Here is a 16,261-nt window from a genome sequence, read left to right on the forward strand (position 1 = left end):
TGATGACAAGATTCCAGAATCTGCTTTCATTTGTTGACACGTGGCGATTGTGAATCGCGACAACAAAAGTGTCCCGATTCGTCCCACGCCCACTGGAACCCGGTGGCCAAAAATCGCGCAGCCTCTGACCCGCGCGGCATCCCGTCTCCCTCGTCTTCGCCATGGGAGGGCAAAAGAACGCCGCCTCCTCCTCCCGCCGGTCGTTCTGCTCGGGGTTCTGGTCCTCCGCTCTCCGGAGGAAAACCCTAGCATCCCAGTCCGACGCCGCCGCCGTCCACGGCGAGGTCCTCGTCCGTGGCCTCGGTCTCTTCGAGCTCATCCTCCTCGGGATCGGCGCCTCCGTCGGCGCCGGTATCTTCGTCATCACCGGCACGGTCGCTCACGATGCCGGGCCGGGTGAGTCCTGGTTCTCCTCTCTCCCTTCCTCGTCTAGCATCCGGTCCTTCTATCCGTGGGCATGCACCTAGAATCTTGTTTCTTAATGTATTCTCCAGTTATCATGACGAATTTCCTCTTTGTTGACTTAAAAATAACATTTTTATCACGGAATACATGAATTTGATTGGTTTAATTTAGAAATGCAATAATAAGTTGGATCTTTGACTAAATTTCTATTGGGATGATAGATTTAGAATTGGAAATCTTGTAATTTATCATTGAGTACTCTAATTACCATTAAAAGCTCTAGCTTGAATGACAGTGGAATCTTGTTATATGTATCTCAGCGAACCCTGAGCAGGTTTATCAGTTTATGCATGAAAATCTGAACTTCTTGGGTCTAGATATGAAAAAAAGGGAAATAAATGGTAAATGCTTGCTGTTAAGTCCTCTTTAAAATGGTGAAAAACTTAATATGTATGACATACATTGGCAATCGCGTGGAAAGAAAATAAGAACTCCAGAGCAAAAATGTGTTTTTTGTTTAGGCTTCTTATCCAACAATAGTTGTTTCTTGGGAAACTAATTGATGATCGATTGGGTTGTTGGTGTGCCAAAACGAGCAGATCGATCAACGGTTTCAGTCTATAAGAAGACAGGGTTCGGCCTTATTCAGCAAGAGGACTTCACAATTTCTAGCAGAACGAGAATAACACAAAGAAATGAAGCAAAAAGGAGACTGGTAACTTACAAATAAGTGAAACAAACCAATAAGATTGATTAGCACAAAGATAATCGAGTATAGGGTAGGGGATTCTTCATGGTGGAATGATCATCATATTGGAGAATCAAGATACAAGAGATTCATGGAAAGTTCGCTCCATGAGAATTCTTCATACAAAGTCTGGATAGTCGTTGAAGTGTTGCAGATGTCTCTGATTGTGCCTTGCTTTCTTGTAAACTTGGTAACTGCAGAAAACCGATCGCATACAACAGCCGCTTAAAAATCATCAAAGGCCATGTTGCCTTTTAACCTTTAGTTGGTTTCTGGAGCAGTTCTATAGCTCACGTGCTAGCCTTCAGTCACTTGTTCCTTTACATCAAATGTCAATTGAATATAAGATTAAGCGAGAAATACCATGGTCCGATTAAACTGTGTTAACCCAAATTTCATAATCTTGACTTTTACAATGAAATCAGCAACTGTCAGCCAAATGGTTGCATATATATAAATTTTAGTGTAAAAACTAGCATACATGCATGGCTCTGCAAGGGCTAAATTTTCATATGATTTTAAATAAATCTAATGGCTTAAGCACCCGGTATTTCATTATCAATTTGACATCTGAAAGCCTTAAGTTATTGCTAAAGGGGAAATGCCTAAATTTAAAAGTTGTTGAGAACTCGCACTGAAAGCGCAATTGCACTAGTCTTCTGGATAAGATTGGCAAGCAAGGACTATTATAATTTTTTAATCTACTTATTTAATTTGTACATTCAATTTTCTCCTTTTCTGGTTGAAGAATTGTCTGTACCTGCTACTTATCCATCGCCTACTTGAATACAGGTGTTACAATTAGTTTTGTTCTTGCTGGAGCTGCATGTGTACTCAATGCCCTGTGCTATGCGGAGCTATCATCACGATTTCCTGCTGTGGTTGGTGGAGCATACATGTACACATATGCTGCATTTAATGAGCTCACAGCCTTTCTTGTTTTCACACAACTAATGCTGGACTACCACATTGGTGCGGCGAGCATCGCCCGCAGCTTAGCGAGCTATGTCATATCCTTTTTGGAAATATTTTCTGTCTTGAAGGGGCATATCCCTAGCTGGATTGGAGGTGGCAAAGAGCTTTTTGGAGGAGTTGTCTCTATTAACATATTGGCTCCAATTCTTCTCATTATCTTAACAATGATTCTTTGCTTTGGTGTTAGAGAATCATCAGTAGTGAACTCTGTTATGACAGTAACAAAGGTAATCCTTTATGAACTAGTATGATTCTCTTCCACCAGTTTGTTAAATGGGTAATATTTTGTCTATCGTGCAGCTTGGCACCTTGCAATGGTCAAAAGAAGTTCTTCTGTAAATTTTTGTGTGGGTTGGTGCTCTGTAATAATCATCTTTGTGTAGGCAAAGTAATAGGAAATTGTGTGCAACATAATTAAACTATACAAGCCTTTTTCATAAAGATATTTGAACTTATCCACCAAATGGGTCCCTTTTTCATGAAGAGAGCTTTTCCTCTTTCCTCTCTCACATGTGCAGGCACATAAACACGTGTTTACGTGCACAGAGTCTTTAAGGAGATGCTCTCAGGTTATTAGTACCTTATGAAGAATGGACTCCCTGACCAAAAAAATACCCTTCTGATTTCATTATGTTTAGATGAAATGTTCTACATTTTACTGTATGTTCTAAGAAATTGGAGTCTGCCATTGGGTGTTTTATTCCCTGGGCTCTCCTAGCATTTGGATAGTTCTGAGAGAGCTGAAGGCATTCTAAAGAAACTACTAGGTAGCAAAATGATGTGAGAAAAAAAAATTGTGCTGGATGTCTGAGACAACTCAAGTAGCTAATTGTCTTCTTTGCAATTAGTGTTTCAATTTCAAATATTTGTTATCATGCCTTTCTTGCACCTGAATTACTCATAATTAAACTGTGATTTTTGAAATTGACTTTAGCAACTGCTCTTGCAGCCTGGGGACAGATTGTTTTCTCAAGCTCAGTAGCTTAGTACTCTGATGTTGATATTCTGGTTACACAATTACCTATTGTTTCTAGCTAGTAATATATAAATCATGAAAATGTTATCAAATATATAAATCATGAAAATGTTATCTTTCTCCTCCATTATAATTCTTGTTTGCAATTGCTTTTCTTGAAAATATGCATTCATCATTGTTCAGTCTTTGCAAGTGTCTTTTTACAATCTCCATGTTTCTTTAATTTCCATTTATCTTTGGTTGTCTTGTACACATAAAACTCTATAATCTTTACTTGTCGGGCTTAAATTTTGTTAGTTAGGTAATAGTAAGTGTTGAAGTTTAAATTCATTTTTCAACAGACTTGCTGAAACTATGACATTTGTACTGCAGGTTCTTATTGTCATAGTTGTCATTTTTGCTGGCTCATTTGAGATAGACGTATCTAACTGGTCACCATTTGCTCCAAATGGTATTAAAGCTATTGTCACTGGAGCGACTGTAGTATTTTTTGCATATGTTGGATTTGATGCAATTGCTAATTCTGCTGAGGAATCTAAAAGACCACAGGTAGTGTTGCTTGAAGTTAATTGGTTAAAGTTAAATATTTTATGGTATATTGGGGGTTTAAGTGTTATCAGCAGTTTGATAGTCCATTCTTTTTAAGTTTTTCTAGACAAGGTCAGCAATTTTTTTCCTTGAGGTAGAAACCACCAAAATGCAGAATTTTTGGATCTTTTGACCATCTTCATTTTTCGTTTTCCTTTTCTTTCAGAGAGACTTGCCCATTGGCATTCTGGGGAGCCTTCTTGTATGTATAATACTTTATGTTGCTGTCTGCTTGGTAATAACTGGAATGGTGCCATACAAGTTTCTTGCTGAAGATGCTCCTCTTGCTCAAGCTTTTACTGCTAAGGGTCTGAAATTTGTTTCAATTTTAATTAGCGTAGGCGCTATTGCTGGCCTTACTACTACCCTTCTTGTCGGTTTGTATGTTCAGGTGAGGGCTTGAGTTCCAACATGATTGGCACCCATTTAGATTTTGAGTTAAACAGTAAAGAGCTTGTTGTTTACCATGTGCAGTCCCGCTTGTACCTTGGGCTTGGAAGGGATGGCTTATTACCTTCAGTTTTTGCTAAGGTGCATCCAACACGGCATACTCCTATCCACTCTCAGGTTTGGGTTGGTTGTGTTGCTGGTATCATGGCAGGTCTCTTTAATGTGCATGAACTCTCACACATTCTTTCAGTCGGTACACTGGTATATGCTTTATTCCTTTGTTTAGAATTCTTTATGTTTTGTACCCTACTTTGAATTCATATTCAGAGATTTAGCACGTGATTGCTTTGCTGTCATAAACAACCGACCATAAACATGTTATTTTGCAATCCATCTTTCATCGCCAATATCTAATTATTTGTTTTCCAGACTGGCTATTCTGTTGTTTCAGCCTGTGTGATAACCCTCCGTTGGAAGGATAAAGTGGGAAGCCAAGGTTCTAGAATGTGCATTTCTAGCTGGCATGAAGGAATTATCAGTCTTGTTGTAGTTGCCTGCTGTGGTTTTGGAGCTGGGATCTGCTACCGCTTTGGTGGCTCATTTATCTTTTTGGTAGTTGCTATAGTGATAGCAATTCTCGCTGCAGCTGCGCTTCATTTTCGACAAGTGAGTGCCACATTTTTTGATGTTAGTGGGCCATCCTTGTTTCTAACGACTTGCAATATTAGTCTGATTAATTTAGTTACTGTTCCTTTTCCTTTCGGTAATATGCATTCTACGTGAAAAGGCAGTGATAAGAAACAGGGTTGGTATCTAAACAGTTTATATGGAACTGACATTGGGATATAAATGTATTAGGAACCAACCATTTTGATGTTCAAAACTAAAGTGTCATGGTATGCTTGATAATGAGGCCTCTCCATTTTCTTGCACTCAAGGGAAGCAAAGTTTTTTTTTAACCATACAACTGATCTCAATTGCTCATCTCATTTCCATCTCTTGACTTCTTATAAAATGGTAGCGTATTTATTTCTTCAAACAATGATAGGACTATATAATGCAATCTCCATGTGTATTCTCATAGTTCATATATCAACAAGAGTGTGTGATACAACGTGATTTTACCTGCCAACATGCAATGGATAAGGTTGGGCTGGGTGTCTCGTGGAAGCCTTGTGCTGTGGTGGTGACCTACTGAAGCGACATGTTAGCAAAATTTTTATATTGAACAAAACAAGGGTATGTAAAGAACACTTCTCTGTCTAAGAGGATTGATGTTCACTATTATAAATCTGAGGATCTTGACGGGAATTAAAAATGAATCTGTCATTACTACGTTCAGGTGAGTTGGACATTAACTTGTTCATAAGAGACCACAATGGACCAGGCATTGTCAATGCAGCTGATTTAGAATCCAGTTCATTACCCATTCAATGCCACCTGTCTGCAACCCAACCTGTTATTGTTATCTAGCAATACGACACCTTGATGCGACAATAGCCTATATAAGTAGCAGCATAGATGCTGCTTTGTTATGTGGTGATGACACTTGCATTGATTCTAATTATTCAGATATGTCCTTACTGCTAGCACTGCTAAACTTGCTAGTTGAACAAAGCATTAGTGATGTAAGGGCATAAAATGTTCAAGTGAAAAAGGGAGCTTGCTTTTTAACCATAGAGCATTTTTAGTTAACGAGACTTTTCATGGTTTGGTTTCCATGCCATAACCATAACCGTTAAGCCTTGTTATTTGGAGTAGACTTTTGTGAATTTTCATTTGCAGGGTATTCTGGCTAGCCGTTTTACTATGAGCTTCTGCAAATCCTTATTCGCAACTTAAATCCATGCTAGCTTAGGGTTTCCTTTCTCTTTCCTTTGACATTGATTCAAGCATCTCTCTTTACTGGGACATGTTACAAGTTGGCACCACTCTTATATTGCTACTGCATTTTGCCATAAAAAGTACTCATCCTGTTATATGACTTCTTTCCATTGGACTTGATCCACATTCTTTCCTCAGTAGGAGTATGAGCATATTTGATTGTTGAATGGCCAAGTTTAGGTTAATAGTGAAAGTTTTAATTCAGTTGGTTGGATCCTTTTAACACAAAAAAAAAGGTGTCTTTTGGGACTAGCTGAGTTGCTGAGACTTGAGGGTTATAATTTAGTCAGCTATAATTTATCCTATGTAAGATAGGCAGGTAAAATGAAATTATATGCCGTAGATCATTAATTTTCACCTTTTAACCAAAAGAAGATGATGTACTTTGAGGATGGCTTCTGATATGCATACCCAGACTGAGAATTATGCATGAGTCTGGAAGAGGTTGGATAAGCTTTGGGCGGTGGAATATGCAAGGAAGCGGTGGTTGGGGTTGGGGTGGAGCCCCTGCACGCTGGGGGTGCAGGCCATCTGAACTCTTTTTCGATGTTATGGAAATCTCCTGTCATGCTATTTCCTTCCAGATGTTGCTAACACATGTAATTCACTGAAAATCTAGTTATAAGGCTTTCTTTTACATCGCTGCGCACATGCATTACAGACTATTGATTTCTTGGCTGTCAACTCTCTGCATTAATTACTGGAATATTGCCTGCTATTATGTGATTGCCTCGATGTTTATGATATTTCTTGTGAAAATTTCACTCATTCACTTTCTTTGCTTCTTACAGGCTTATTCAGATCCACCTGGCTTCTCATGTCCAGGGGTTCCTGTCGTCCCAATTGCTTCCATTTTTTTCAATATCTTCTTGTTTGCTCAGGTACACATCTCCATCCACATCTTACACTTACAAACTCACACTCACACTATTGCTTACAAGAATCAACTGTAGTCTTGATTCTTGAAGAAAGTGTGGCATGCCCATTGTACTTTGAATCTGGAAATGTGTAATATATTTTCTGAACTTTTGTCTGTACTATAGGTGCTGATATGAAATTGTTTACTTGCATGGGCAAGAAATTTGCTTAACATCTATGTTCTCTTTAAGTTTTCTGTTGTTTCAATAATGCTGATGAAAGAAGACATGTCATAGTCCCCAATTTGAACCAAGCTGACATGACCTGCAGCCCCACCACATGTACCTACTGGGCCCTGACTGGTTGGTTTCTGTCTTCCCGTCCGAGACCAGACAGCAGAGGAGGCTGCTGCAAACTTTCATATACTTCTAATGCTTCATCAATGCATTCCCGTGACTCTTCTTTTGCAGGAGTATATAAATGCCAACCTCATAAGGAATACTAATAGGGCAAATGAGACTTTTTTTTTGGTACAACGGCGGCTCACACTCGACGGGTGTGAATACGGCCAACAAGATCAAATGAGACCTTTTCATGTGAACAAAAATCATACGTTTAAGCACTACTCACTCACTGAATTGATATGTCTTCTTGATTCTTCTGTTTTTCTTATTAAGAGATGTAGTTGCACTTTATAGGACTGGCTGTTTAAGAAAGAGAAGGGAAGTGCCTCAGATAATGTTTATAATTTACTTGTATTATTTCATATTTCGATCAGTTGAGAAATGATGTCATGATAGTTTTCCTAAATTACTTAGTCATTATCTTCGTTTTGACCTTCATTGTCACTGCAATTAAATGAATTCCTCTCTTCTGGTAATTATTTATGATCATAGCTGTGAGCTTTCACCATGCTGAGACCTTTTACCATACGAAAAGCTGAAAAATGATTTTCTAGTACTATTTGGCTAATCATAAGGAACAACTGTGCTTGCAGCTCCATGAAGAAGCATGGCTTAGATTTATCATCGTCAGCTTCATCTCAGTTGGAATTTATGCCATTTATGGTCAATATAATGCAAATGTGGTGAGTTCAGAGCACTCAATAATCTACCATGGGATTCCTTCAGAGGCAGCCTAGTTAAGGCATCTTATGAGATCACCGAAACATCTCTTGATTTAACCCCATCAGTTGGTGATGGGGACACTGGGTCCTCTACATATCAAATCAACCAATCCAGGAAGTTTTGATATGGTGCCATTGTTTGAGAAAGTTGAGTGAATTGCCAACTTCTTCTGCATTATGTATGTTTGTGGTGTATTACTCTGTATGATAAAAGAAATCAACACAATTTTTTGATGGCCTTTAATCTGTTGTGGGGCCCTCATTTGCATTCATATACTCATATATGTATATAAATTTGATATAAAGATCTTAAATACAGGCATATAACTGGTTGAGTTCTTGTTTGTCCAATTTCAGGCATCAACTTTGTCTTCTTCTTTGATAGGGGCTCGTTTCCAGTTCTGTTAGATCATGCAGTATCTGATCTACATGAACAAGCTGGTTTTATTGATTTGTAGTCATGAGTTATGGAGTATGTGGCGTACTGCTGACATGTTTCCCATGGTATGAGCAAAAAGTCGCATGAAAACCATTGGTTTTGCAAGTCCCTTCCCTGGTTGCTTTCTTAATTAATGGCCCCAGATCTTTTGTCGCAGCATTTCTTGAAAATTTCAATCGATGGATCTTCAAGTATCGTTACATGACTCGCGGTTCTACCGATCCAAATCCAATTTTGCTTGGAATTTTGCTTCTACCTGATGCACCTCCAGGTTCCCTTGTTCTTGCGCCATTCCCTCGTATGGTTAAAATTTTGCTTTTGTTTGGATGTTCCCTGTTTCTTGAAGTTTTTTTAGCACCCTTGGATTTTGCTTAGGGATGAGGTGGCATGAATCTAGGTGTCTAATGGAATCTCCATTACATTTTTTTGTAATGGAGAGGAATGTGAAATTGCCACCATTCTATAACATCAGAATTTGATTGAATAAAACAGTGTGACGCCTTCTTGGAATGCCGCCATTCTACTTCTTCAATGGATCAGGTTATTGTTCCCCCCCAACAAAAAAGAACAGGTAATGGTGATGAGTGATCAACACCTGCTTGGATGTAACTGGAAAGATCAAGAACGCGTATTCTACGAGGTAACCCCAAAAATATATTTTCCCAAAAATACATTTTAGCATGAAAGAATCTCGTCAAATACAGCAAGTGTAGGGGGGTGAGACCGATAGAAACTATAATTATTCAAGTTTAGATAATTGGAATGGGTAACTTAAGAGCCTAGACATGTTGCTACAATTGGTGAATGGCTAAGAAGTATGCACCATCCACACACTATGTGAATAGTTAAGTAATTTGGTGATCTCCTAGGAGAAACTCAGTAATAAAATTGGAGCAACAGAAGGTAATCTGGCATGACCCAAATGACGCACAAAAGTCTAAAAATAGGACGGAGTGGAATTGCTTGGCGCTTTATATTAGAACTCATTAAAACCCAATTCACATTTTTGAACAAGAAATAAGTTTATATATCAATAGAAGTTGTTGCATTATTTAAAATATCGAGGACATGGTTCTCACTTAATGTGGGAAGAGCATTTTGTCTCAAAGTGGCAAAATGAAGACAAAAAAATGTTGATTTGAGGAAAAGAAAAGTTGATGTCAGTGGCTCTTGGATTCGTGTCTCTTTTTTTTTATGTCGTTATAGAATATGAGAAAAATATGAAAAAATACGAAATATCTGATAATAATTGTATAAAATAGATACGCATAATATGCAAGTAAAACACTCATCAAAGAGTAATTTGGGAATCACGACCAACTTGAATAAGTAATCCATCCAAAAAAATAACAAAGGGAATCCCCACGATAGATCTTATGCTGAAAAAGGCAATTGGATAACCAATGTGGCCAGGAAGCTAACATGCCCAATCTAAATCAAGCAAACTGAGAGTTGGATTACTGATCTTTAAAAGAATGTTCAGTACTCAGAGCCTTTCCCCTTGGGTATCACACATGCTTCAAAAACTTGCTTAGAGACCTGTTTTCCACAATCTAATTTTTGTATATTCTAAGACCAATCTATTTTCAATCACTTATACAAAAAAAAATCTCTTTTTGATCATAGTTCTACATTTTTTATTTTTACAACCACTTTTGCTGCTTCTACCCTAGTTCGTTTTATTGAAATTGAGCTGACTTCATGCTGCATTTTCAGGCTCAAACAGCAAGATCAGACTTCCTAGACAACAGAATAGATCCAAAATATGATGAAATAATGCAGTTTATTGGACAAAAGGTAATGACTTTTTCTGACCTTATTCACATATCCGATCACTTACTCATAAGTAGGAGCATAATAGCTCTGTCATCAAAAATTAAAAAAGAATGCAGCTCTAACAGAATCCTAGAGAACTGGGATCCTTCCTTGCAAATTTGTGTTCAAAACTTTACCGATGAGATTTACAGAAAACATAAGCTTCCGGCGAGGAGAATATATTTAACTTCTTATAAAACTGAAATAGGAATTCTGTGACAGATTTCATCATTAAAGCGCAATAATGTAACCCATGGGAGCAGGAAACTGAACTAAAGCACAATTTGTGGCACAAAAAGAAAGATATGCACTTAGACACGAAAGGGACCTCATTCACCATCTGAACTATCTTCACTGGAATCTGGCAGCATAGACACAACTGCAGCACAGCAGAAAGATTCTCGATCCTTCAGGAGAAGACAGCTTCCATCTGAATTCCATTTCAGATCATAGATAACAAAGTTTGGAAGTGGAATACTGACACAGCATGCTCCAGATGGGTTCCACATATACAAATGTGGGCTCCCAGTGCATAGAACAAGGCGGGGGCATGTTGGGTCCCAGGCTGCAGCACGGATTGGTTCTTTCTGCATCAAAACTGCAGCAAGCTCGAGATGGCAAATATCCCATATCCAAAGCACAGTTGGCATGTTATCATTACGAGTGAAGACATAATGGCTGTCATTGCTCCACGACAACAGACCTGCAAAATTGTATGGGTCAAAGAAGTTGACAATGTTTTAACATATCCTTACTACCGAAGTTAATAAAACCTACATAACCAAAATTACGAAGTTAAAACTGCTCTGCACAAAAGGAGCTGCAGACCCCATGTTTTCCACACATAATATATAGCTACTCTATTGCTTTTATGTTTGACCATTATACTAGCCTCATATTCACACTCAGATAAAATCTACATTCCTCCTAGTTCAGACAACACAGTCTAAGAGCAGAACAGCTATATCAGAACTATTGAAATTTGACACATCAATATTTCTAATGCTAAGCCAGCGAGAACCGTATGATCAGGGAGGTTCACAAAGTTTACAGAAAGTTTACAGGATATATAAGGCATGCGACTTTTGCTATAACAGAATCATCTCGGACATCAAGAAACATAATACTCAATCATGAAAAAGAAATACTTCAAAATTCAAATGAAAACTTTTATCAAAGATATATCACTTATTCAGGCCCAGAACTTGGGAGATTTGGCCCCTGCATTCTTACAATAAAGACATGGAAAAGAAAATGAAATTTCATTAAGTTAAGAATAAGGGATGAGAGGCTAACCAATGCCTTGCTTTGGGTTGGGCTTATCTATGGCTGGCTTTTGGGATGGCAAGCTAATAGGAAAATCCATTACTTTGTACTTCACTCTGGAATTTCCCTCTGCAACATTTTCTGTAAATGAAAGCCAAAGAAAGAAAAAAGGTTAACAAAGACCCTTTGCAAAGACAGGCATCTAAGTACTTGTGCATCCACTAATGTAGTCAAAATGTATTGCAAAAGAATTTACATCACCATTCAGCATACAATAAAAAATTCTTAGTCCTATTCATAAATTGCTGGACCTAGAGTATATACCGACATTACAATCACCAACTCAACTACTGTACCCCTTGTCAACTGACCACCTCATTTTCTTGATAGATGTTACCTAGTAAAGAAAGGAGACCATAATCATTCTCTGTGCGCTCCTTTACTCATCAAATTTCAGCAGATCCCTTCGTAGATTTGATAGTATGAAATTAAGGTGGCGCTAAATTATGATTAGGGCCAGCTTTCATGAAGGAGCCCCTTAAATATCTTCTTTCTCGATGCAGTTTTCTTGTATGGAGAGTGATGAATATGTAACTTATTGCTTGAAATGGTACATTGACTAGCATTTCTTTTATCCCTAAATTATGTTGTTGCCAGTCGAACAAATCAGAGAGTTGATAAAATCTGGACTAAATTATATGATGTTATATTTTTTTTATTAAAAACAATTTATTAACTGAAGTTGCTTTGCCTCTATACTATTCTCACAGTTAAAAAAAAAAAAGGTGCTACAATGTCATGTATAAGTACATGCCACCTCATCATTTGTATCTTTCTTCTAATTGTTCTTCTTAATTAGTAATTGCTTCATTTTATAACATATATTGATGGCATATAATCAACCAATAATTTCTATAGCCTAGTGCGCACCAGGACTGTTTCCTTGTATATTATGAGGGAAATCATCAGTCAAGCATAATCCAGACATATCAAGTTGCAAAGGTTCATCCACTTCCTACAAAACAGATACGATATAATTATGCTTACTGTTAGACCTGTGATAGCAGCACAGTATAAAAAGAAAATTGTTAATATAAACAAAAATGTTTACCTTGAAAATGGCAGCATTACAAGGATTGCGAATCGTGGAGATGTGCATAAATTCTGCAAAAGTTTTCCAAGTCAGGTGGTTCAATACCCGTAACATCTGATCATAACTACCCACTGCTAGAAATTGGCCACATGGAGACCAGGCAACAGTTTTCACGCCTAAGCCACTCTCATATGCTTGATACTTAAACAGGCATCTCCCATCTGGAGAATAAATTAAAACCTGTATCAAGAGCAGTATTACCTTCAAAAAATACTCATGGCCGAGATAAGGAAAATTTTTGGATATCTTGCGGACCATGGAATAGAAAATTAATAGCTTTTGCACAACTAGGAAAAAGAAGATGTTTATAAAGAAAAAAACCCTCAAAGGTTTGATAAAGCATGTGTCTGCCTACTAGATTATAAGCAGAGTAGACTGAAAGTGATTGATAGGATTTCAAGGAAATATCTGTCAATTAGCAATCAGCCTGTGAGCAAATAAAACTTGTGAACACTTATAACTGGAGTTGTCGGTCTGGTATTCTTTCCTTGGAGTTAGATTGGAAATTCATCCTATGGTTGACAACAATCCCCAAAGCCCACCCTGATAATGAAACGAAAAAGATTTCACTCTGTCACAGATTCACCTACTGTAAATGGAATTTTGCTAACTAAATGATCTGAATCAACTGAGACCCATGGCATCTTGTAAATAATATACATGACTAAGGAAGAAAAACAACATTCTAAAGCAAATGAATATACTCAAACGGTCAAACCTTTGAGAAAGATAGGATTCACTATCCAAGTTTCCAACAAATAAAGCTTTGGAGTTCAATTTTTCAAGTAAATGATATCGCTCAAGAAGCTACTGTGGCCAAGCTCGTTCCAGTCAAAAGAAAAGCAGATCCTAATCTGCCTATTTTTATTCTTCACTGAGTTAGGAAGAAAAACGACATTCTAAAGCAAATGAATATACTCAAACCTTTGAGAGAGATAGAATTCAATATCCAAGTTTCCAACAAATAAAGCTTCGAAGTTCAATTTTTCAAGTAAATGATATCGCTCGAGAAGCTATTGGGGCCAAGCTTGTTCCAGTCAAAAGAAAGCGGATCCTTATCTGCTTATTTTTTCTTCTTCACTGAGTAAGGAAGAAAAAATGACATTATAAAGCAAATGAATATACTGAAACCTTTGAGAGAGATAGGATTCACTATCCAACTTTCGAACAAATAAAGCTTCGAAGCTCAATTTTTCAAGTAGATGATATTGCTCAAGAAGCTACTGGGGCCAAGCTCGTTCCGGTCAAAAGAAAAGCAGATCCTTATCAGCCTATTTTTAATTCTTCACTGGTACAATGTTGGCAATCCATTCTGCATATTTTTCTTCGCACAGTTTCCTGCACTGAGTTTTAACTTTGTGATCTTGCCAATAATTCTTTCTTCCAGCTCAGTCCTCTTCCTCCAGAATAGGTAACAAAACACATATCATATCAATCAACCTAATACAAATCATATCAAAGTTTACACTCTTTTGACTCAAGCTAGCAATACAATTCCAGAAAATTTCTACCAGAGTAGGAATGATTGATTGTGAAAGAAATTCACAGTTTTGTTGCAGCTTCTCTGAGTAACTCTAGAGCTTCCATTACTAATTAAGAAAAGGCAAACAAACTACTGTATCAAAAAAAAAGAAAAAGAAAAAGAAATCGATGCCAAAAGCTTTTTGATAATGCATATACTGATTACCTTATATTCAAGAAGTGAATCCCAGATCACAATGGCACTATCATCTGGAGACCACTCAACACCTGCTAAGTCTATCGTGTCAACAGCAAATGTACCCATAATTTCCCATGTATGACAGGAGAGCAGGTTTATATAATCCTTGCAATCACGCCTAGTGCTGACTGCAGCAAACTTCCCATCCTGGGTAAACGAAACACCCTTTGAGGCATGTTTCGGCCACTGCACATGGACACAAGCAGTGTTCACCAGCGACCAAACAGTCAACCGCAGCTGAAACTCCGATGTGGTCAGTATGTGACGGCTGTCAGGGCTCCACCTCGCATAAGCAATTCCTGCAGGACCTTCATCTATCTTGCAAGTCCATTCTGGCTGGGTTAACGACCATGCCTGCACCATTGGTCGCTTGTAAAGACCACAGAGTATGTACTCCGAGTCGAGGGCCCATTCGACATAACTTATCTTGTCGACACATGAATAGAGCTGAATGACCTGAGAGCATAGCAATACAAAACGTAAATTAACTCAAAGCATGAGAGGGGCAAAAGGAAGCAGAAAACGAAACTGAATTTGGTAAAGCCGCTGTTTCTGATGAAGGAGACATTCTGACAAGCATTGATGCCTCTTCAGGTCGGTGAATTTTTGACAAGCATCTTCTTGGTAATTTGGGAAAGTAAGAAAGACGAGCATCGCTCGAAAGCAAAACAAGACATTAATACTAAATACCATTGGCATTAAAACGGCTGAAAAAATCACATTTTTTCCACTAAATTTAGTATCCAAATCTAAAGGGGCAGCTCAATGCGAGGCAACTGATTAAATTGGTGTCAGAAGAGAAATCTAACGCCGGCCAGTAGAGAGCGTTGGGTACCTTGAGGGAGACGACGTCGCGGATGACGAGGCGGTAATCGACGGCAATAGCCAGGAATCGAGAGTCCGGAGAGAAGCAACAGGGGCCCGTCTGCTTAAAGGCGTCGGTGAACTCCATGGATCGATGCCTCGATCCGAAGCCTAGCGAGTAAAAAATCTCTGTAGGGCTTCTTTCTCTCGTGGATCTCGGCGAGAGAGAACCCCCTATAGAAGACGGCGGCGGCGGAGCTCCGGAGAGGTCTTTACAGAGATCCGGCGACAGGAGCGCCGACCAATGCGAAATGGGGCGCGAGGGCGCACCTCGGACGGCTTCGGAAGCTCGAGCGCTGGAAAAATAAACTTTGCATGAAATCGTGAATAACTGGTTTTAAAATATAGTTAGTATAATAAAATAATTACATAAATCTTATATAAGGTTGCCAATACGTTACTTTATACTCGTTTAACATATTCTAGTAAATTAAAACATTGTTAGTTGTTTATCTATATATTTATTATTAATCATTTTTATGATTAATTGTTATGTTAGCTACATTTTATTGAACTTTGTCATCTACAAATCTATGAAAGCCCTATTCAAATCTTGTGTAAATCTTCAATGTGCCAGTAAGCAAAGCAGAAAATCCAATTTAGATAGGCATTGTCTAAATTTCAGAAAACTATATGGAATTTGAAAAAAATAAAATTATACTCAATTTCTAAAATGAAAAAAGATTTTATTTGTTTGCAAAATCTCCTTTAAAAATTATAGAAAAGTACCAGTTACCAGCCCTTTGGAAATTTGTTTTTCTCACTTCATGAATTTGTTACTGAAAATCATGAGTATCCATATATATATATATATATATATATATATATATATATATATATATATATATATATATATATATATATATATATATATATATATATATATATTCTAAAAGCAATATTTCTTGATTTTGAAACTATTTTTTTTTTCCAAACATAGTATAGAGGCATTTCTTTAGAGTTTTTTTTTTTTTTTTTGCTAAGATCATGGTTTGAATGTTTTTGGGTCTATCAACTTCCTTGTCAATATTTTTATAAACCTTTCTTAAATACT

General features: G+C 37.7%; 2 protein-coding genes across 6 annotated transcripts; one reads left to right on the plus strand and one right to left on the minus strand.

Moving 5' to 3' along the window:
* Positions 1–103: 103 nt before the first annotated feature.
* Positions 104–8,818, plus strand: LOC103713582 (cationic amino acid transporter 9, chloroplastic). 5 transcript variants are annotated; one of them, XM_039120133.1, is made up of 10 exons: positions 104–396; positions 1,946–2,355; positions 3,477–3,653; positions 3,859–4,083; positions 4,167–4,343; positions 4,512–4,748; positions 6,758–6,847; positions 7,822–7,911; positions 8,308–8,454; positions 8,533–8,818. In XM_039120133.1, exons 1-9 carry the CDS (start codon positions 162–164, stop codon positions 8,356–8,358), a joined length of 1,692 nt encoding a protein of 563 aa, XP_038976061.1. In that variant the 5' UTR covers positions 104–161; the 3' UTR covers positions 8,359–8,454; positions 8,533–8,818. The 5 variants fall into 5 exon arrangements, with proteins under 5 accessions (XP_038976061.1, XP_038976059.1, XP_038976064.1 ...); XM_039120131.1 differs by having other exon boundaries at positions 8,547–8,817; XM_039120136.1 differs by having other exon boundaries at positions 8,336–8,454; positions 8,533–8,817.
* A 1,549-nt stretch (positions 8,819–10,367) lies between these two features.
* On the minus strand, positions 10,368–15,536 carry LOC103713581 (WD repeat-containing protein WRAP73). Its single transcript, XM_008800560.2, has 6 exons — positions 15,179–15,536; positions 14,311–14,799; positions 12,582–12,803; positions 12,401–12,485; positions 11,501–11,611; positions 10,368–10,907 (listed from the first exon to the last, which is right to left on the minus strand). Exons 1-6 carry the CDS (start codon positions 15,293–15,295, stop codon positions 10,534–10,536), a joined length of 1,398 nt encoding a protein of 465 aa, XP_008798782.2. The 5' UTR covers positions 15,296–15,536; the 3' UTR covers positions 10,368–10,533.
* Positions 15,537–16,261: the final 725 nt, after the last annotated feature.

This window comes from Phoenix dactylifera, chromosome 2 (genome assembly GCF_009389715.1).
Source record: "Phoenix dactylifera cultivar Barhee BC4 chromosome 2, palm_55x_up_171113_PBpolish2nd_filt_p, whole genome shotgun sequence".
NCBI classification, from domain to species: domain Eukaryota; kingdom Viridiplantae; phylum Streptophyta; class Magnoliopsida; order Arecales; family Arecaceae; genus Phoenix; species Phoenix dactylifera.

Coding starts and splice junctions, on each gene's coding strand:
- LOC103713582 (XM_008800561.3), top strand. CDS start 162: ATGGGAGGGCAAAAGAACGCCGCCTCCTCCTCCCGCCGGTCGTTCTGC. Junction 4,749..6,757: donor CTGCGCTTCATTTTCGACAA/GTGAGTGCCACA, acceptor TGCTTCTTACAG/GCTTATTCAGATCCACCTGG. Junction 6,848..7,821: donor ATATCTTCTTGTTTGCTCAG/GTACACATCTCC, acceptor CTGTGCTTGCAG/CTCCATGAAGAAGCATGGCT.
- LOC103713581 (XM_008800560.2), bottom strand. CDS start 15,295: ATGGAGTTCACCGACGCCTTTAAGCAGACGGGCCCCTGTTGCTTCTCT. Junction 11,612..12,400: donor TATACAAGGAAACAGTCCTG/GTGCGCACTAGG, acceptor TTTCATTTACAG/AAAATGTTGCAGAGGGAAAT. Junction 10,908..11,500: donor CAACCCAAAGCAAGGCATTG/GTTAGCCTCTCA, acceptor ACAATTTTGCAG/GTCTGTTGTCGTGGAGCAAT.